The 17,251-nt window shown below is 31.0% G+C and overlaps 3 protein-coding genes and 2 long non-coding RNA genes across 11 annotated transcripts; 2 read left to right on the forward strand and 3 right to left on the reverse strand.

Moving 5' to 3' along the window:
* Nucleotides 1-797: 797 nt before the first annotated feature.
* Nucleotides 798-4,272, reverse strand: LOC123680157 (transcriptional enhancer factor TEF-1). Of its 2 annotated transcripts, none has more exons than XM_045617921.1 (2): nucleotides 4,058-4,272; nucleotides 798-3,995 (listed from the first exon to the last, which is right to left on the reverse strand). In XM_045617921.1, exon 2 carries the CDS (start codon nucleotides 3,757-3,759, stop codon nucleotides 2,677-2,679), a length of 1,083 nt encoding a protein of 360 aa, XP_045473877.1. In that variant the 5' UTR covers nucleotides 3,760-3,995; nucleotides 4,058-4,272; the 3' UTR covers nucleotides 798-2,676. The 2 variants fall into 2 exon arrangements, with proteins under 2 accessions (XP_045473877.1, XP_045473878.1); XM_045617922.1 differs by having other exon boundaries at nucleotides 4,054-4,272.
* A 1,194-nt stretch (nucleotides 4,273-5,466) lies between these two features.
* LOC123680022 (arrestin domain-containing protein 2-like) lies at nucleotides 5,467-9,196 on the reverse strand. 2 transcript variants are annotated; one of them, XM_045617655.1, is made up of 5 exons: nucleotides 8,915-9,196; nucleotides 8,523-8,819; nucleotides 7,939-8,406; nucleotides 7,232-7,540; nucleotides 5,467-6,728 (listed from the first exon to the last, which is right to left on the reverse strand). In XM_045617655.1, exons 2-5 carry the CDS (start codon nucleotides 8,797-8,799, stop codon nucleotides 6,475-6,477), a joined length of 1,308 nt encoding a protein of 435 aa, XP_045473611.1. In that variant the 5' UTR covers nucleotides 8,800-8,819; nucleotides 8,915-9,196; the 3' UTR covers nucleotides 5,467-6,474. The 2 variants fall into 2 exon arrangements, with proteins under 2 accessions (XP_045473611.1, XP_045473612.1); XM_045617656.1 differs by having other exon boundaries at nucleotides 8,983-9,195.
* A 1,998-nt stretch (nucleotides 9,197-11,194) lies between these two features.
* LOC123680024 lies at nucleotides 11,195-12,563 on the reverse strand. 5 transcript variants are annotated; one of them, XR_006747474.1, is made up of 6 exons: nucleotides 12,455-12,469; nucleotides 12,262-12,399; nucleotides 11,939-12,204; nucleotides 11,722-11,850; nucleotides 11,491-11,662; nucleotides 11,195-11,431 (listed from the first exon to the last, which is right to left on the reverse strand). It is a non-coding gene; the product is annotated as an uncharacterized LOC123680024 (long non-coding RNA). The 5 variants fall into 5 exon arrangements; XR_006747472.1 differs by having other exon boundaries at nucleotides 11,722-11,867; nucleotides 12,262-12,563; XR_006747471.1 differs by having other exon boundaries at nucleotides 12,262-12,562.
* Nucleotides 12,564-12,762: 199 nt separating this feature from the next.
* On the forward strand, nucleotides 12,763-14,301 carry LOC123680023 (transmembrane emp24 domain-containing protein 1). The gene is made up of 3 exons (XM_045617658.1): nucleotides 12,763-13,183; nucleotides 13,280-13,543; nucleotides 13,648-14,301. The coding sequence occupies exons 1-3, from the start codon at nucleotides 12,977-12,979 to the stop codon at nucleotides 13,873-13,875; spliced, it is 699 nt and encodes a 232-aa protein (XP_045473614.1). The 5' UTR covers nucleotides 12,763-12,976; the 3' UTR covers nucleotides 13,876-14,301.
* Nucleotides 14,302-14,493: 192 nt separating this feature from the next.
* LOC123680120 lies at nucleotides 14,494-15,449 on the forward strand. Its single transcript, XR_006747487.1, has 4 exons — nucleotides 14,494-14,904; nucleotides 14,968-15,139; nucleotides 15,198-15,257; nucleotides 15,310-15,449. It is a non-coding gene; the product is annotated as an uncharacterized LOC123680120 (long non-coding RNA).
* Nucleotides 15,450-17,251: the final 1,802 nt, after the last annotated feature.

Genomic DNA, 17,251 nt, shown 5'->3' on the forward strand with positions numbered 1-17,251 from the left:
AGATATCGAAAAAACCATAAATGTTGAGTATGCGTTTTACAGTTCAATATCACCACAAAAATCCCACAGAATTTCAATTCAATCCATGGAGCGGTTTTTGTTTCATTCGATCGAATTTTCAAAAAATTAAAGGATGGTCGGGAGAGTCGGTTAATTCCTTCAAAAATAATTTGACAGTTTGTGCCATCGCGTACGGCTGAGTCACTCGTGATAGTGGATTTTTTTTTCTTCTCACTTTGATTCACTCTGTATTTTTTGTTCTCATTTTCATATATTTTTTGCGTAGAATGTATATGTTAATTTTTTTGAGTTTTATAGGCTTTGCCTCAACTCTTCATCCTTTATAAACAAATAAAATCTACAAGAATCATAGGGTGTTTTTCCAAGGGTATCGACTTACTATGCAAAAATGAACAAATTAATTAATGATACAATCCATAGCGAAACAACATTTCAAATTGAAAAACGCGACAATTATTTTCGCAGAATCTTTTTCCAAATAACTCCTTTTTTTAACTATTGAAAGAATCAAAAAACGGAACAGCTCCCTGTTTTGACCCCACCCTCACCTGACTGTTTTGTTAACGTTTTACTCCTGTTATGGAACAGGGTAACAAAGCCTTCTAAGATAATAACAGTTCTCATAACTGGCAAACTCTTTAAAATCTCCCACAGATATGCAAATCACGATTAAAACTAAATGCTAACTAAACTGCTGATATAATAATTTTACGAGAATTAGGTAAAGTGTTTATCTTTCATGGTTGAAGATGAAAGATATAGGGATAGAACCAACAAATTTTCCATAAAACTTTATTTGCAGCCACCTTTTTTCAAGATATTAGGCATTTGCTATACAAATCACATGGCAATTTCCAAAAATCACTAATTTATTAAATTACATTCAATTATTGTAATCAATATAACATTCGGCCCAAGGGATGTTGAAATAAAGAATTTGGAAATAATTAATTTAACAATTGACTAAACTTTATGTACATAACAAACTAATGACTTTCTCTAACTATATCATATCAAGTATGAAATTTCAAATGGTTCAATCTTATCGAGAAAACAACAATAGATTTAAGGATTCATTGCACCACGACCTTATGGTTCAATGTGCCCAAAAACAACAATAGCTGCAGTTATAAAATTGTGGCAACATATATGATCATAGTAGCTACACTAGATGTAGCTGCAATTTGGTTTTTACATCAGCACAACTGACCACCAAACTTTTTAGTAGGTTTTATTGTCTTTGCCAATATTGGAATGAATTTTTGTCATTTCATGTTCTATAAAAATGTGTAAAGAAATTTCAGAAAATCAATTGATCTTATATTGATCCCTTGGGATAAATGTTTTTATATTGCAACATAGCCTATGAAATAATAAAATTATAATGCACTCAAATAATTAAGTATGATATTCGGATTCTCAGAGAAAGTACATGAATCTGAAAACGAAATTCACAGTCTTCTCTCAAAACTCCATATTTTTCTTATTGGATATGATTTTTTCAGGGATTGCATATTATAGCACCTTGAGATCACACAACTCAATAAAACATATTATGCATTTCATATGCTTATGATATCTAAATTGAAAAGGGATTCTTCCTAACACTTGAAAAAAATAAAAGTACTTATGAAAACAGGATTAATAAGATACAAGCTACTGGGTTAAAATGATAATATGTAGACATCTAAATCTACAAAAGTTAAATGAAAGAATTCCACTGAAAACTAGTTCTTACTTAAATGTGGTACTATCAGAAAAAATCCCTCATTTAATTTCAATGCATTTCCAATTGAGAAAAAAAGAAGTTTAATCATGAAAAGTGTCATGAGTTATGATTAAAGAAACAAAATTTTTTTCAATACTGTACATTTTATCATAGAATTATCAAGATGAGAATTATCGAAAAAATCACTGACTTGTATCATTAGTATACATATAAGCTTAGATTTAGTTAGCTGCAATGTAGAAAAAATCTACAGGCAAAAAATAAATAAAATTAAAATTATTCACTAAAACTCAAATATACAAATAAAATAAAGATCTCTTAAGTATATAATAAAAATTACACACAAGGTAAAAATATAATTTTATAAATAACATCACTATTTAAAATACCTTTTTTCAATAATTTGAAAATATAGTTGCAATTTCGTCAACATTCAAGTATACTTTGAGCCTATGGTCAACAATAAAGCATGTTCAAACTAAAACACCTGCTGCCTATCCACTATTTCTGAAAATCTCTCAGATATCTGTGTTCAATAAATGAATTTCAGTCCGCTTTTCTTTTATGAAAACCCCATGCACTGGTTATCAATTGGCAATAAAGCTTTAAGAGAGAAGACAAAAGGAATTCCATCCTCTGTTTAAAACTATACTTATGTTTACATTATTAATAATACTAGTTTAGTGTAGGCACTGAAGTGAATGGAGCATCTTTTTGATCAAAAGGAGCATCCCACACAATCTTTTATTTCAAAGGTAGAAAATACTCCACTAAGTAAGTCCAAAAGGGATTTTGTAAAATACAAAAATTTTTCAATCCACTTAGCTACCGAATTATGTTAGGATTTTCAAGTCAACTAACAAACTAAAATTTTTCAACTCTGTCAGATTATGTAGGGATCTTAAGAGCCCCAGAGATTTGGCCCCTCAATCTTTAATGAGTCTATAGATATGGTGCTGGGCTCCATGTTCTGATGTAGACACTTCAAATACATAAGCTGTACATAGGAGAGTCTCCTGAGTATCACGATTGCTCACCACTTGTAAAATTGTGAAATTTTCCAAGACGCTGTTCATCATATATTTCTCAGGCAAGTGTTTCAGTTTATGAATGAAATTTATCATATATTCACACATTGGACTCCTATGAATCCTGTATACAAAACGGCCATTTTCAAATCTAGCATATTCTGTTTCAACTTTTTCAACAACTTGTTTTCCAAAAGAACAAACTTTTGTAGAGCACGTAATAATCATATTTTCATTACTTTCATATGAACTTGTAACACCATAAAATGCACCTGCCTCATCTTGAAAATTAGAATTGAGATCAGCCCAAAATTTTACAAGGAAGAAGGCATTTTGAGGACCTTTATCATATAATTCTTTTAAACCACCTTTCTTTTCTGGAAATTTATCATATATTTGCCGAACATCAACAGCTTCTAATAAAGGATCTGAATATGATAGAGCAGGTCCACCTATGTGAACAAAAAGATGACGTTGATATGCTTCTTCACGATTTTGAGACTCCATGAATGCAGAAAATTCAACAAGTCTTAATTTATGTGTAGCTATTGCACGACCTTCCCAAACTGGAGGTGGAGGCTCTTGAAGAGCTCCAACTTCACCAGACGACACAGCAGTTGCAGGTTTTGTTGGATAAGCTGCTTGTGTAAAGGGTTTGACATCTTGGGATGTCCCTGGTTGTAAGCCAGGCTGCCAGAATTGCACTTTGAGTTTGGCTTGAATTTCACGTAATTTTCTTCGAGCCAAAACTTGAATATGGGAACTAACCTGCTTTCGTGTTCTCGTTTTTCCAGTACGCAGTTTTATGTATCTTGCAATGAGTTCATTCCTTCCATACATTTTTCCTTCATCTGAAAGAATAATTTTCCTCCTGCCACAAGGAGGATATATTGCTAAAGCTTCTTGAAAGCTCTGTTCAATATCTGGACTCCATACCCCCTCAGCATCAGCTGCTGCTAAGTCTCTTTCATCATCACTCATATCACCAACATCGAGATTTTTACCGTCTGGGGCCCCCGCCTTTGTATCGGCGGGGCCTGTAACTGGAGTCCACGGAGAAGAAATTTTGCTAGTTGATGATAGACAGGATGAAAAAACTTTATTGACCTTTGATGATCAAGTGTAGCCTACTTTTGGTCCAACAATAGAATGGCTTATCGTTCCTCCAGTCTAAATTGTGATATAGGTTGTGAAAAATCTCATTCAGCTTCCAGAACCTGAAATTTTTAAAACTTTTTAGTAAGAATTTCATTCATCCAAAATGGTGCATTATACCTACCTAAGAATGCTAGGAATGCTGGATTACTAACATATCTCGAATATTTTCGCGAAAAATACACATCAATTTTGGACCCACATTTGATTCAAGTCTTGTTCGAAGTGCTATAATTACTGCTTAATATAGTTTGGCTTGCATTTCTTTATTTTTATCACAACTCTAAGCATAATATCGCAATCATGACGCGTTATCCAAAGACAAAAGTGAAAGCATCAAACAAATACTATGTTCCAGAATTAGATCTAAGCGCTCCCGATATATATCTGTCTTCTTTCAACACATAGGGTTAAAAAGAGATAGAAATATCAACATGGCCTAAGGAATGCCAAGTATGCAAGTTTTAACCATAGAATTATCTTTGCTCATTCCAATCAAGTTTGACCAGTCTATGAGTTTCACGGTATAATGTCAGGAAAAACAAAAGAAAACCTTAATTGCACTTGATTGGATCGTTTCCAAATCTAATTCAATGCAATTGATTCGCTATTTTCAACAGGAGATTGCACTATAATTCAATATAAGTTAGTTTAATTTGAGTGCATAGGTATAAAAATGTGTTATGAATCATTCCAGAACTGTCACAAGTCATAATTTTAATTACCTGTAAATTATCTTTGAAAAAATAATTAAACTCTTTCGCAGTATATCATCGCATTTCTATTTTCAACCAGGTTTTTCCTTTCTACCTCATTTTTTTCAGTCATATCAGTTGAATATTTCAAACTTCGTGAAAATAATTCAAATTTTATTGCTGATATATCTGAAAATTAACGTCGTTCGTTTGTAAAAAATCCATTGAAACTGCTAGAAAAAGCTCTCAAATCGGTACTCTAATACTTTATCTCCCGAGAAGTTCTGATTTACTCATTCGCAATGCATATTCTAATAAGATTGAATAGTTACAAGACTTTTGATATTCCAACCAATCCAAATATTTGGAATTGAAATATTCATTCCAAATTTCATCAGAATCGGTTGAGTAAAACGCGAAACCATACATCCGAAAGAGTTGAAATTTTCATGGAATCACTACCACATCCGAATATCCATACAAATTTTGATTAAAATCGGATCAGCAGAACGCTATATATGAAAATACTGGGAATTTTGATAAAAAGTTTTAAACAAATTTTATAACCCATCAAAGATTACATGGGATGTCAAATCTTCCATGAAAATAATGATGAATCCGGATAAACCGAATTTTATATGGAACGAACTGACTATCAAACTAATTACCTCCCCCAAGAAAAAAAAAAGATCTACGCCCTTGTATAAATAATATATTATTATTGAATTTTAATGAATATTGGATAGTTGTTGGAGGTATGAAATCTCTAGCCTCTTGAGAGTTTATCTATTCTGTATAAAAAGTTGTTAATGAATAAATAAATAAAACACAAGAAGTGTATGGTTGAAAAAATTTATAGTTCAGAAATTGAACAACCTGAGGACAAATAAAATTATTAATATCAGAAATAGCATGGGCAACTATAGTCTAAATTGTAAACTGTAAAATAACTACTTCTTACCTCGTTCATTGAAAATCAATGCTTGAATAAAAACTTATGGCAATATATTTACTATAATCTTAAAATAATGACAAATAACTACTCATACCATACGTTAACAAATATCAATATCAATTATATAAAATATTGTATATGAATCACTTATTTCAACATACAAAAAAAGCAAGAAATTTTGAGAACATGGAATAAAAAGTTCATTTTACCATTAGTCAAATTTGACAATTGTCTTCCCCAAATCTGAAGATATAAAATATACTATACGTATCAAACTCTTATCACATTTTTCATTTTTAGGAAAAATATTTAAGATCTATATTTTAATAGTTATTATCATACTATATTTGATTTAATGCATTATCAAATTTAAGGCGTAGTATCTAAAATACTTTCTGTCAGCAGAATTGTTTCATATCTCTAATGTAATATACTCACTATAGTAAAATAATCAGACATAAAATCTCATTTGTGATAAATTATTTGAATCAATAGTTAAAGAATAACATATGAAAACATTTCACTAGCCGAATGAATTGAGTATTTCATGTAATTAGCCGATGAAAATTTAAATTTGAAAATGTTGGAATATAAAAATTCTTAAACACCACTTATAAAGTGAAAATAACATACCTATTATAAGTTCTTGTTAAATCAAATATGTATAGAACTATAGCTAATACCTGTGTATAAAACACAAGTCCAAATAGCACCATAGTATAATTGAATTCGCAATGTAAATATTATTTTCAATTTCTAGATATCAAAATGAGCATGAATGAAAATAAAAGCTTATAAAAATTTCTAAGACTTACGTAGTGTATGCTCAAATATACCAATAATTCGCTGATTTGACCTATTTTATAAAATCTAAGATTAATATGTTCGTCACTATTTCTTTTCAAATTTAGAAGCATCTTCATAGGATGGTGGAAGATCATCAGTAGTAGGAGGTGCTGATGGAGCTTCATCACCATGATTATGACTTTCTGCCGCTTTCATTTTCATTGATGAAGATGATTCTGGACGTCCTGTAGGGTAAACTGATTGATAATCAGGGGGTAATACAACTCCAGTGTTAGAACCTGTAGGATATGGAGGCCCAGACGGCTGAGGCATTTGAGATGGCTGGGGATATTGGGTACCTGCGAACCAAATTTAAAGGATGCAGAAGATAGAAACGCTGTGCTGATCACCATGCCATCGTTTTTTCATGTAAGAATTACATGGATTTCATAAAGCTTTTTTGTGTTGATTGTTATGATTAAGATGTCTAGAATATCTATATTTCAGTTGATTTCGTCACTCTTTCCTATGGCGCTTATATCAAACTTCTCATTTCTTCCGTAGGTGGCGCCATAGGAAACAATGCGGAAATCAACTGAAGTATCGCCAATCTCTTTTGAATCCAAGTAAGCTGGCCACTACTAAAGTTACCGGTTTTATCTTAAATTTTTTCAAGAATGAGTGCAAACACCAGTATTTCTTATTTAACTTAACTTCTATTTTCAATTTGAGATTATTTTCCATTCACTGTAGATTTTCAACTAGAATAAACCAGTTGATCAATCGATCAAAGTTTTGTGGAACTCATTATGAGTCTTGAGATTACTACGACTTTGTTTCAAAGAAACAATGTTAAGTTTACCTGCATTGGGACCTCCTGTGTTCACCAGTGGTGCAGTTGGTTGAGAAATAGGATATGGATAACCTGATGTAGTAGGTGGATAAACAGGGGCTATTCCTTCAACTGGAGGCAATGGATTAGAACCTAGTTGACTTTGATGCTGGATGTGACCGATTTCTATACTAAAACTTAGATCCATGTTTGAATGGCAGCCATCAATATTAGCACATATTTCCACATCATACGAAATTTCGAACAGACTGCTACGATTCAAATTAGGAAATGGAGCTTGTGGAGGAATGGGAATTTCCATATCGTACTGATTCTCACCTAAGAAAAAAATATTTTGCATAATATTTTGGCTTCTTCTAGATATCAAAATACAGATTATTCCAAACCACCATGAATCGGGTAAAGATAAATTCAGAAGATTTCCAAATAAGGAGGAATTTATGCACATTGATATTCAGGAAATGTAAATGATCGCTCTAATTTTCATACATAACATTACCCTCATTTAAGTTAGATAAAAAATTAATCAATAATTCAATTGAAAAATTGTTAATAACGTATTAAGAGGCATAACGTCAATCTAGGGGATAATATAGTAATTATTCCATTGTAGTTGTATTGTGATGAATTAAATAACTGCAGTGAAGAAGAAACAGATGAAAATAAGTTTAAAATTATAATTAATGAAATTGATTTCTTTTTCCGAGTCTCCTTACCATGAGCTCCGACTCCTGACCATGTTTTGAAACCAAATTCATATTGGTCTTCTTTATGTTCATAATGCGGATGCTCCACTTTACTTTTAACATACTGCATAAACTTCGCAGATACTTCATCCACATTAGAGTTTGACATGTTGGTTAAAGTCATAAACAATTTCACATTTTCTCCAGGAACAAAAGCAGTTTTATTTATATTGATATCCAAAGAAATTTCACCTTGTGCGCAACACCAGCAACAAACTGTTTTACTATCAGAACGTGATACAGGTTGAAAGCATTCCATAGGAAAAGTGTTCAAATCGACTGGTGAAGCCACTTCAAAATACATTTTATCTTCATAGTCCATTGCCCATGGAATGTCTACTACAGCTTTGACACCATAACGGATATATCCATGATTATTCATAAAGCTTGAAGGTAGATTTGGGGGCAATTGAAACGTAAATGGATAGTTGAATGTTCCTGAAAAAGTTTAAAACTGAAAATGGAGGCATTTAGAAAAAAATATTGAAGAAATCAAATACTTTCCAATTGAATTTTTCATAATAATTAAAATAAAATTCCATTAAAAAAATTACCGGGTCCTAAATGTGTTTCTCCTACACCACCAAACAGCATTAGTTCAAAATCAATTAAATTATTATCCCCTGTTAGAGGAAATGATATAGTCTCATATCTTTTAGTTACTTCATCATAATGTTGTTCAGATCCAATCCATTCGGTACGCTCATCTCCAAAAACCCTTAGCTTAATGCCTCTTATTTTTTCAGATTTGTGGAAAACGCATTCTAACCTTCCTTGAACTGCTGCGCCCGATAAGTGGGGGCCTCTATCCATAAAAATTTTACAAGACATTTTGAATTCACTCCGTTTTTCTGAAAATTATAAACATTTATTATATAATGAGACTCAAGTTCAAATAATGTAACAAAAATAAACACAACGAATTTGTTATAACGAAGGATTCTACCTAGGAGTTAAATTTGTTCCCTCAATAGTCAATATCATTGAAACTTAGTTCATGAGGAATAAAAATACCTTGTTTGAGCTATTAATAGCAGTTAAAAGAAGTGTTTAAATTTTTAGGTCTAACTTGATCAGCCTTGAAAGTACAGTAAACAGAATTTGATTTCAAGGTTATGAAAATGGAACCTTCATCTGATTTATCTCTGCATATATCGAATTTCCTACAACTACCAATGTCCAATAAACGGAATAAGCCAATTCTGAATACGTGATCAGAGGACAGAGATCATTAATTTACATTATAATTTCTAATTCTTTATTTGAAGAACTTTTAATACAGTTATATAAAATTCTCACTTTAAAAATTATCATCTTCAGACATCGTTTAAAAAAATATATGTTCATAGCTAGGATATTCAAAAATTTAGGGATAGCTTAAATGCATTAAATATGTGTAGGATTCAAACATTCCGCTAAATCAAGTATCTAGGTAACTATTGTAAGCAGAGTAAGTATGCTAACATTGCTAACAATAGTTATTAAAAAAATTACACTGAAGCGTTAACAGGTTTGAGTATCAAGAATTAAATATAACGTTTATAATTTCCTATAGATTTGATAAGTATCCAACTTTACAAGCGTAAAGTTTAAAAAACTCCCCTTGCGATCACTCATTTTGATGCAAAGGTATTTTTCTACTTTGTTATGTGTGAACCTTGAAGTGATTTTGAATGTGTTATGTTTATGTATAAGTAAAAAAGTTACTTAAGTATGTAAACGATACTCAAGGGGGGAGTGGTGTTGATCTACAGTTATTTTTCCATAATATATATAGGACGAAAATATTATTTTCCATCTACTAAATTTGAATTTCGGTTTGATATAAAATAATGCGTCTACGCTGATTGACAAGTGACACAATCCATGTGGGAAACTGGGAAAACAAGAGGATCAGTTAGGATAAGCTAAAACGGACCAAATATTTGGACCCGAAGCTCATGAGTTACGGGTACTCCCAAAGATCCTAAATGAAAAGTAACTGTCATGCGCGAGAATGTCGAGAATTCCCTTCAAATACGATTTTGACGTTGATGTTATTTTGTTCCAAACAACAAAATTTACATTTTCTGTTGTTTCCCATTTTAATTGCGCAGTGGAATGAAACAGTATATATGTAGAATTTTCCAAAATTCGTCTTTAATTGAGCTTTCTTTGTAGATGAAATTTGGTATTATTATATCAACAGCTACAAAAATATACAAAATCTTCTGCAGACCAATTTTTGAATATAAACACACTATACAGAACTGAACTAGTGCCAATAAGGGAAAGACTGCAAAAATTTGCAAGGAAACTTTTCTAAAGGCTACACAACATAGAACTAAAGTGACCATTGATGCGAATATGATAGAAGTTGTTTATTATTATTATATTTATTTGTAGGTTGATCAATTAATGTGATTTGATAATATGAAAGAGAAGTTTGTATGATGAGATTGAATTGAAAGTGCCCTTTTGTTACTATGAATAAGTATTCAAATTAAAGCTTCTTATAATTATTTTATGTGAATTGAGAAATTTATTATTTGTAATAATGGATTGAACTTTAAGAAATGACATTAAAATATCTAGAAATGGATTTTTAAAAGTACTACTAGCTTGTTTCATATCAAGATTAGTTTGACATTTCACCTTGATAATAATTTCAAACTTCAAATCAATGTGTTATGTGAAGGATCAGGGCAAGAAAAAGATTATTTCAGATTGTAGCATCCCTTATACTATTATATATAGATCTTTCAGAAACCACTCATGAATCTCAAAAAAGATTTCTCTTGGGGTTTCAATACAGAAGGGTAATATCATTCAGTGATTATGGTTAAGTAAACACTCGGACAATAATAAGTATATGATTGATAAAAAAATTGGAGGACCAATTTTGTCACTTGTATCATAATAAATATGAATTAAATATTTCTTTTTTTTTAATAAGAGATCCAAATTGTTAATTTTTAGGTTTTCTTGCACTCTATAATAATATACTGAATAGTTTAACGATATTACTGGGCAGACGCTCCATCACTAAAAATGCTAATGAGGTAATTTTATTTTCAGATTAGGATATAATGCATATAATGAAAATATAATAAAATCTGTATCAAATTCTTTACAGCATAGAGAATTTTGGCTGTTCAATACAGTTGAGAATACATTTTCATTGAGTTATGGGAAATGAAATCGTATAATCAATACAGGAAGTAGTTTATTGTAAGAAAACTCACAGTTGTTCAAAATTATATATAATTATATTATATTAATTATAATTAATTTCATTGATTTATGTAAAGGATGTATGTCATATTTTATTTTGATATTGACTGGTTCTTCTATCCACATTTGAACATTGTACGTCTCTTATATGTGTAACATGCTGGTTCAGTTAGAATTTATTACCTCGATTTTTTTGTCAATCTCATTTCAATGTTCTAAATTATTTGCTATGAAGTTCTGGTAGTCTCTGCTAAAAATGAAAAAAGAATATGCATTTAGAGAAAAGTCATTTTCATAGAAGATGCATACTATTCATTTTTTTCTTGGGAAATAGATTTGCTTCTCAATTTTCACTTCTTAGATGTTAGTTCTTCTTGGCATTGACCCTATGTTTGGAAAATTTTCCATTGATAGTTGCAAATAATCTCCTCTTTCCTTCTGCATTGAGAGTCTTCAATTGTTTTACACATTTCAGCAAATCCTAAAACAGTTGAAATAATGAATTATACAAAAACTTGAATTGAGCTTGCTTTAACTTACATTTTCTGTGTCATTGCTTATAGATGTGAAATTTTGTGAACTAGAAATGGTTTCATCTATAAAATGTCCCCCATCTTCATTATAGTTAACTTGTTGATGGCTCATTAATTTCTAAATTGTTGTCGTCATCTTAAACAGAATTTATTCTTTGTCCGAACATAGTAACAGCATGCAAATGCTTACACAATATAACTTTGATGCTATTAGTGGAACACACATTTATATTTGTGCAAGCATATTTAATAATGACTACAATATCCTAAACCACAATCTGGATCACATGATGATATAAATTGTGTATTATAATATTTATCATCATATACAGACCTCCTCTATTAAGTCTTTCATGTTTCTGCTTTTTTATGAGATTCTACAGAAATTTTTTGTTGATAGTTGTTGGAGTTAGGTCTTTCATTTCTCATAATTTTCATCCACATCTTTTCATCAACTATTTCTTCCAACAAATCTGATAGCTTGTCAACTCTAAAACAATGAATACTCGTAAATTGATAATTGCAAGAATAGAATTATGTATAATACCTTATTTTCTTTTCCTTCTATTTTATTAGATTTCGGATATTTATTCAAGCTCTCTATCGCCATATTTGTATGAATACCTGCTCATATTCTTCAACAATAGGCCACATCATTATTATCTGTTGGTTTTGAAAGTAATGACTTAAAAATATCCATGATTAGTTTCGTTAGAAACAATCTGCCAAATTCTGCTCACTTTTTCAGATAATTTAGGAATTTGGGTAAAATTTGTTCTTCCTCATTAACCAATATATTTGTATGAATTAAGCAATAAAAATTGCTCTTCAACAATTTTTCACTTGAAAAATTCTAATATACCCAAATAGAGGCAAATATATTGTCACTGTGTCTATTCATGACAGTTGACAAGTGTCAAGTAATGATTTTAGTTGCAGATCCTCGGGAACTCGAGGATGTACGACACAGCCGATTCACGAAGAAACCCGAATCATCGATCGGGTCCAAATATTTGGTCCGTTTTAGCTTATCCTGAAAACAAGAAACAAGTAAAAGTTGTCAGTAAACTACTGCGTGGCAGCGCAGATGTGCTTTCTAGTTTAGGGGTCAATTCAAATTTTTGAACATATCTATTATTCGTACAGACAAATCTGATTTCCTGGAATAAAACCATGAATAAGTATTGTGTTCAATATAATTCTTCCATTTAGTAAATTAGTGAATACGATTATTCCTTTTATTAGTAGAAAAAAAGACAAATATGTTTTCCTGGAGTGTTTCCTTCGTTACAATATTTTTCTGCATTTTATGTCTTTTTATTGAGACTGACACCCAAGAAACTACTGTACCATGGTATGAAAACTTACCCGCAGTTGCTATGGATTATAAGGTTCACATTGATCCAGGCAAAGAGGATTGTTATTATCAATATGTTAATCCAGGAGCTGCCTTTTACGTCAGTTTCCAAGTTAGTAATAGAGCCCAGTCTCCCTCCAGTGTCCTATCTCTTACCATATTTGCTTTAATACTACTAGTTATAGGATTCTTAACATTTTTCTTTCAGGTTGTTCGGGGAGGTGATGGAATGGCTGGTTTTGCAGTGCGAAATGCCATTGGTCAAATTGTACATCCTTATCAGTGGAAACCCAACAGTGAATACCAAGAAGAAAAATCTGAAGGTGGATATTACTCCGTTTGTATCGATAATCAATTCTCTAGGTTTGCTGGTAAATTAGTCAATATATACATGACAGTAGTTAGATACAATCTCTGGGAACAGTACACGAAGGAAGTTGAAGAACTTAATGTGAACATGGAAAATTTCACGGTGAGTACTTGGATTAATACAATCAGAAAATTGTTCATCATATAGATCCTTTTTTATATTATGGATGAAAACTTTCCTGTTAATAAACATCCCATTTTTTTCAGAACACTATTGTAACTGTTGAGAAAAACATAAATGACATGCTCCAGTTTCAACATCATAGTAGAGGAAGAGAACAGTGGGATCACAATATCCTTAAGGCCAACAATTCTTATGTTGTGGCTTGGTCTGTTATACAAATAGTTGCTATTCTTATAGCATCGTCTCTTCAAGTTTATTTCGTCAGAAAATTATTTGATATTCGAGTTGGTGGTGGAAAAATGGGAATATAGTGCTCTCTGAATAAATTAGGTTTTCATTTTTCCACAAACAATTTAAGAATAGCAGCAAACCCAGGAATTGTCTAATTCATTTTAAATATCAAACAAATATTTAATTTTGTAAATATTTCTTGTGGTATTTGTGCAATATTTGTATCAAAAAATGAGGTATGACCGGATGATGACAGATTCTGTCGTATTAAGAATTACTCTACATACTTATGAAAAATTAAAAGATTTTATATATATCCAATTCAACTCCTATATATAAGTAAATTAGATATGTAATGTACAGTTTTTGTGAGATTAATATTTTTTAAAACGCATTTACTACCGCATATTTATTGAAAGACATTTGTGCATTTATTCTATGCCTTTTATATTCCATGTTGTTTAAAAAACTGCTTAAGGACAATAAAATATTTATTTGTATGTTAATTTCATCTTTCATTACAACTCAATTCACAACTTATCTAATTAATAATAATTAGACAATAGATTATATTTTGCAAGATGAGATTCAACCTATACTATTGATTCGTTAAAGGAAGTTCACCTAGAAATAAGAAATAATTAAGGGAGCAATTAGCGATTCAAGTTCATCTCCAAGCCACCTATCGGAAACTGTAATATCGGCTTAAGGTACGGTAGGAGTGAAAGCTTTGACGGCGTGCATTTCTGCAAGTTAAATTTTTATATTTTAGTGTTCGAGGAGTTATAAGAGTTGTGTTCTAGAGTTTCATCATTTATCTAATATTTATTTCAACATTATGGATAGTAAATACTGCCCTAAAATAACGAAATCAAAAGTGTTTTGTTGTGTTTATGGATGCAACAGTAGAGCAAACAGAGAACCCGTTTCATTCCATAGCTTTCCCAAGAATAACAGTTGTAAACTGGAAATAATTAGCAAAAGTGGTATTGTCGAGAAAGTTGATGTACGAAAAATTTGGGAGAAAAATTTGAAGTGCGGAAAGAAAATAACACCTTCCATGAAAGTTTGTTCAAAGCATTTTGAAGAGTCTGATTTTCATATACAAAGTAAGTTGTAAAAATATCAGTATCAATCGAGCTCCATGTGTAGTAATATTTTTCAATATTCAGGTAAGGAGCTGAGACACGCAGATTTGTGTTTGAGACCGAGAAAAACTAACTTGAGACGCCGAAATTTGAAAAGAAATGCAGTCGCAACAATAAACCTTCCTACAGGTACTCATGAGAACATAAAGAAGAAAGACAGAATTCAACTAGATATGATCCTGTACAACAACCAATTGTAATTATATAATGATCCTTTTAAATGAAAATAAATCTAATATTTACAAAATTTTCAGTTGAAATCTGACTGTGAAGTAATGATCCAAAATCAAGATGAAAATGAACTTCATGCTCAGGTAAAGTATTGAGATATTCTAGTTGAATCAAATGATGATATTGAAATTTCAGGAAATGATTCACAGGCCTGATGAATTTTTGGCTGCTGAAGCTCTATGTGCTTTTATCAATAAGGATAATTTGTGACAATATTACTACAAATCAAAAGCTTAACAGCTTGACAGGGTTGAATTCTTTCGAAATGCTGAAAACTATTGAAATTTTGGTATTAAGAAGAAAAAGAGAAAATTTTGTTTCATCCCTCAATATTAGGGAAAAAATACATTTACAAAACTAAAGAATGACACGAGCTATGTTGTATTGTCTTTACTCTTTGGAAACATCAGTTCCCAAAGTATAAAAGAAATTTTTTATGACATGCTCACTGTGTTAATGGCAGTATTGAAACCTACGATCTATCTTCCACCTATTGAGTAATGTTTTACCGTGGAACCTGGTTCCTAAAATAGAAGAAATAATGATTATATGTTGTGCGATTGTAAACCTGTCCAGCCCCATTTTTTCTGAAGATAATTTCTGAATATTTTTGTATTTTGCCTTTATTTCGAGTAGCAATATAGATGTTAAATCTAAAGCTTCTGTGTAGCGAAACAATTGTTATTTATATATATATAATCTGTATCCCATTTGTTACCTTTCGGTGTATGGGTTAGTTGTTATTTAAATGATAAGTGGAAATAGAATAACTGGAATTTTATTTCAAAAAATATATTAATTTTTCAATTATTCATTGCAAATATGGTGTAACATTTTCTCAATATATTTTTTTTTCAAAGAAGTTAACATATTATTATATGTGTATTCTTCATCAAAGGGCACCTTAATTTCAATGAATGAATTATTGCTTGAAAAATAAATAATAAAGTGGCAAATGTCTAAATTTAGGATTGCAATTCCCACCTGCACCTGTGCAAAGTATTTATGTTTTTTTTTCAGTTCATAATTATAATTCTCTTTTATAATATATTTACAATTCCCCAAGTCAGAGGCTTGCTTTGCTGAAATATAAAGATATTTTTTTTTAATATTATTTTCAAGATGTTAAGGCGAACAATTCTAAGCATAATACTAATACTTTTACCTATATTCCCACACATAATACATGACCGGCATTCAAGACCGCTTCTCCTAAAATGTTTGTTTTTTAGATAATGGACGATTATTCTTAAATTAGAATGAATTCACCTTCTATCACATTCCTATTATTTGGAGTTGCTTCCAAATACCGGAAATATTCAGTTGAACTGAGGAATACACTATTTTCTTTGTCCATCATATTTCTTTCTTCACAAATAACACTCAAAATATTTTTGTTTACAATATCTTACCTTTAGCCGAAAAAGCATGCTGAAGAGGGCGCTGCCTACCCTTGAATCGGGAATGTCTTATTTCCAATGGAAAGCGAAATTTGATGGTAGCGCCATTGAAATGATGCGGAAATCAACTAAAGCTAAACCAATCTCCTTTAATTTGAAGGATAGTCACCACAGATTAGAGATTATGATATAACAAGCGTTCATTAATATTCAAGGTCAAGAGTACTGTGGAGAAATTGAAGTAGATTTTCTGTGATTACAAGTAGCACTTAGCAAATGTTAGTGATATGGTACAAGCTAAGCGCTACTTGTAATCTCAGATAATCAACTCTAATTTCTCCACAGCACTCTTGACCACGAATTTTAATAAACGCTCGTTATGTGATGGTAACTAACTGCAGTCAGATCTTGAAGAGTGAGCACATCAATATTGTATGTATGTGAAGTATTTTTGTTTCAGCATATTTTCATACATCTTAACCTTGCTTAAGTTACTGATTAGTAACTTAAGATGTTTTCAATAGTGAAACATCTTTTGTTGATATACTAGTCACTAATAGACCATAAGAGTTATGGAGAAGAATGTCTCTATTGACTGGTTCTACTCTGGTAATTCTTAGTCTATATTCTGTCGTCATATCTCTTCTGATAGTCCTAATAGACAATAAGATGTCTAA

The sequence above is a fragment of the Harmonia axyridis genome, chromosome 5, assembly GCF_914767665.1.
Source record: "Harmonia axyridis chromosome 5, icHarAxyr1.1, whole genome shotgun sequence".
Taxonomy (NCBI): Eukaryota; Metazoa; Arthropoda; class Insecta; order Coleoptera; family Coccinellidae; genus Harmonia; species Harmonia axyridis.

Bases quoted from the DNA above. Each gene is read 5' to 3' on its own strand.
- LOC123680157 (XM_045617921.1), bottom strand. From the start codon at position 3,759: ATGAGTGATGATGAAAGAGACTTAGCAGCAGCTGATGCTGAGGGGGTA.
- LOC123680022 (XM_045617655.1), bottom strand. From the start codon at position 8,799: ATGTCTTGTAAAATTTTTATGGATAGAGGCCCCCACTTATCGGGCGCA. The intron at 8,407-8,522 runs GTAATTTTTTTA...AAACTTTTTCAG, and splicing joins AGAAACACATTTAGGACCCG to GAACATTCAACTATCCATTT. The intron at 6,729-7,231 runs GTAAACTTAACA...TTTGGTTCGCAG, and splicing joins CACAGGAGGTCCCAATGCAG to GTACCCAATATCCCCAGCCA.
- LOC123680023 (XM_045617658.1), top strand. From the start codon at position 12,977: ATGTTTTCCTGGAGTGTTTCCTTCGTTACAATATTTTTCTGCATTTTA. The intron at 13,184-13,279 runs GTTAGTAATAGA...TTTTTCTTTCAG, and splicing joins CCTTTTACGTCAGTTTCCAA to GTTGTTCGGGGAGGTGATGG. The intron at 13,544-13,647 runs GTGAGTACTTGG...CATTTTTTTCAG, and splicing joins TGAACATGGAAAATTTCACG to AACACTATTGTAACTGTTGA.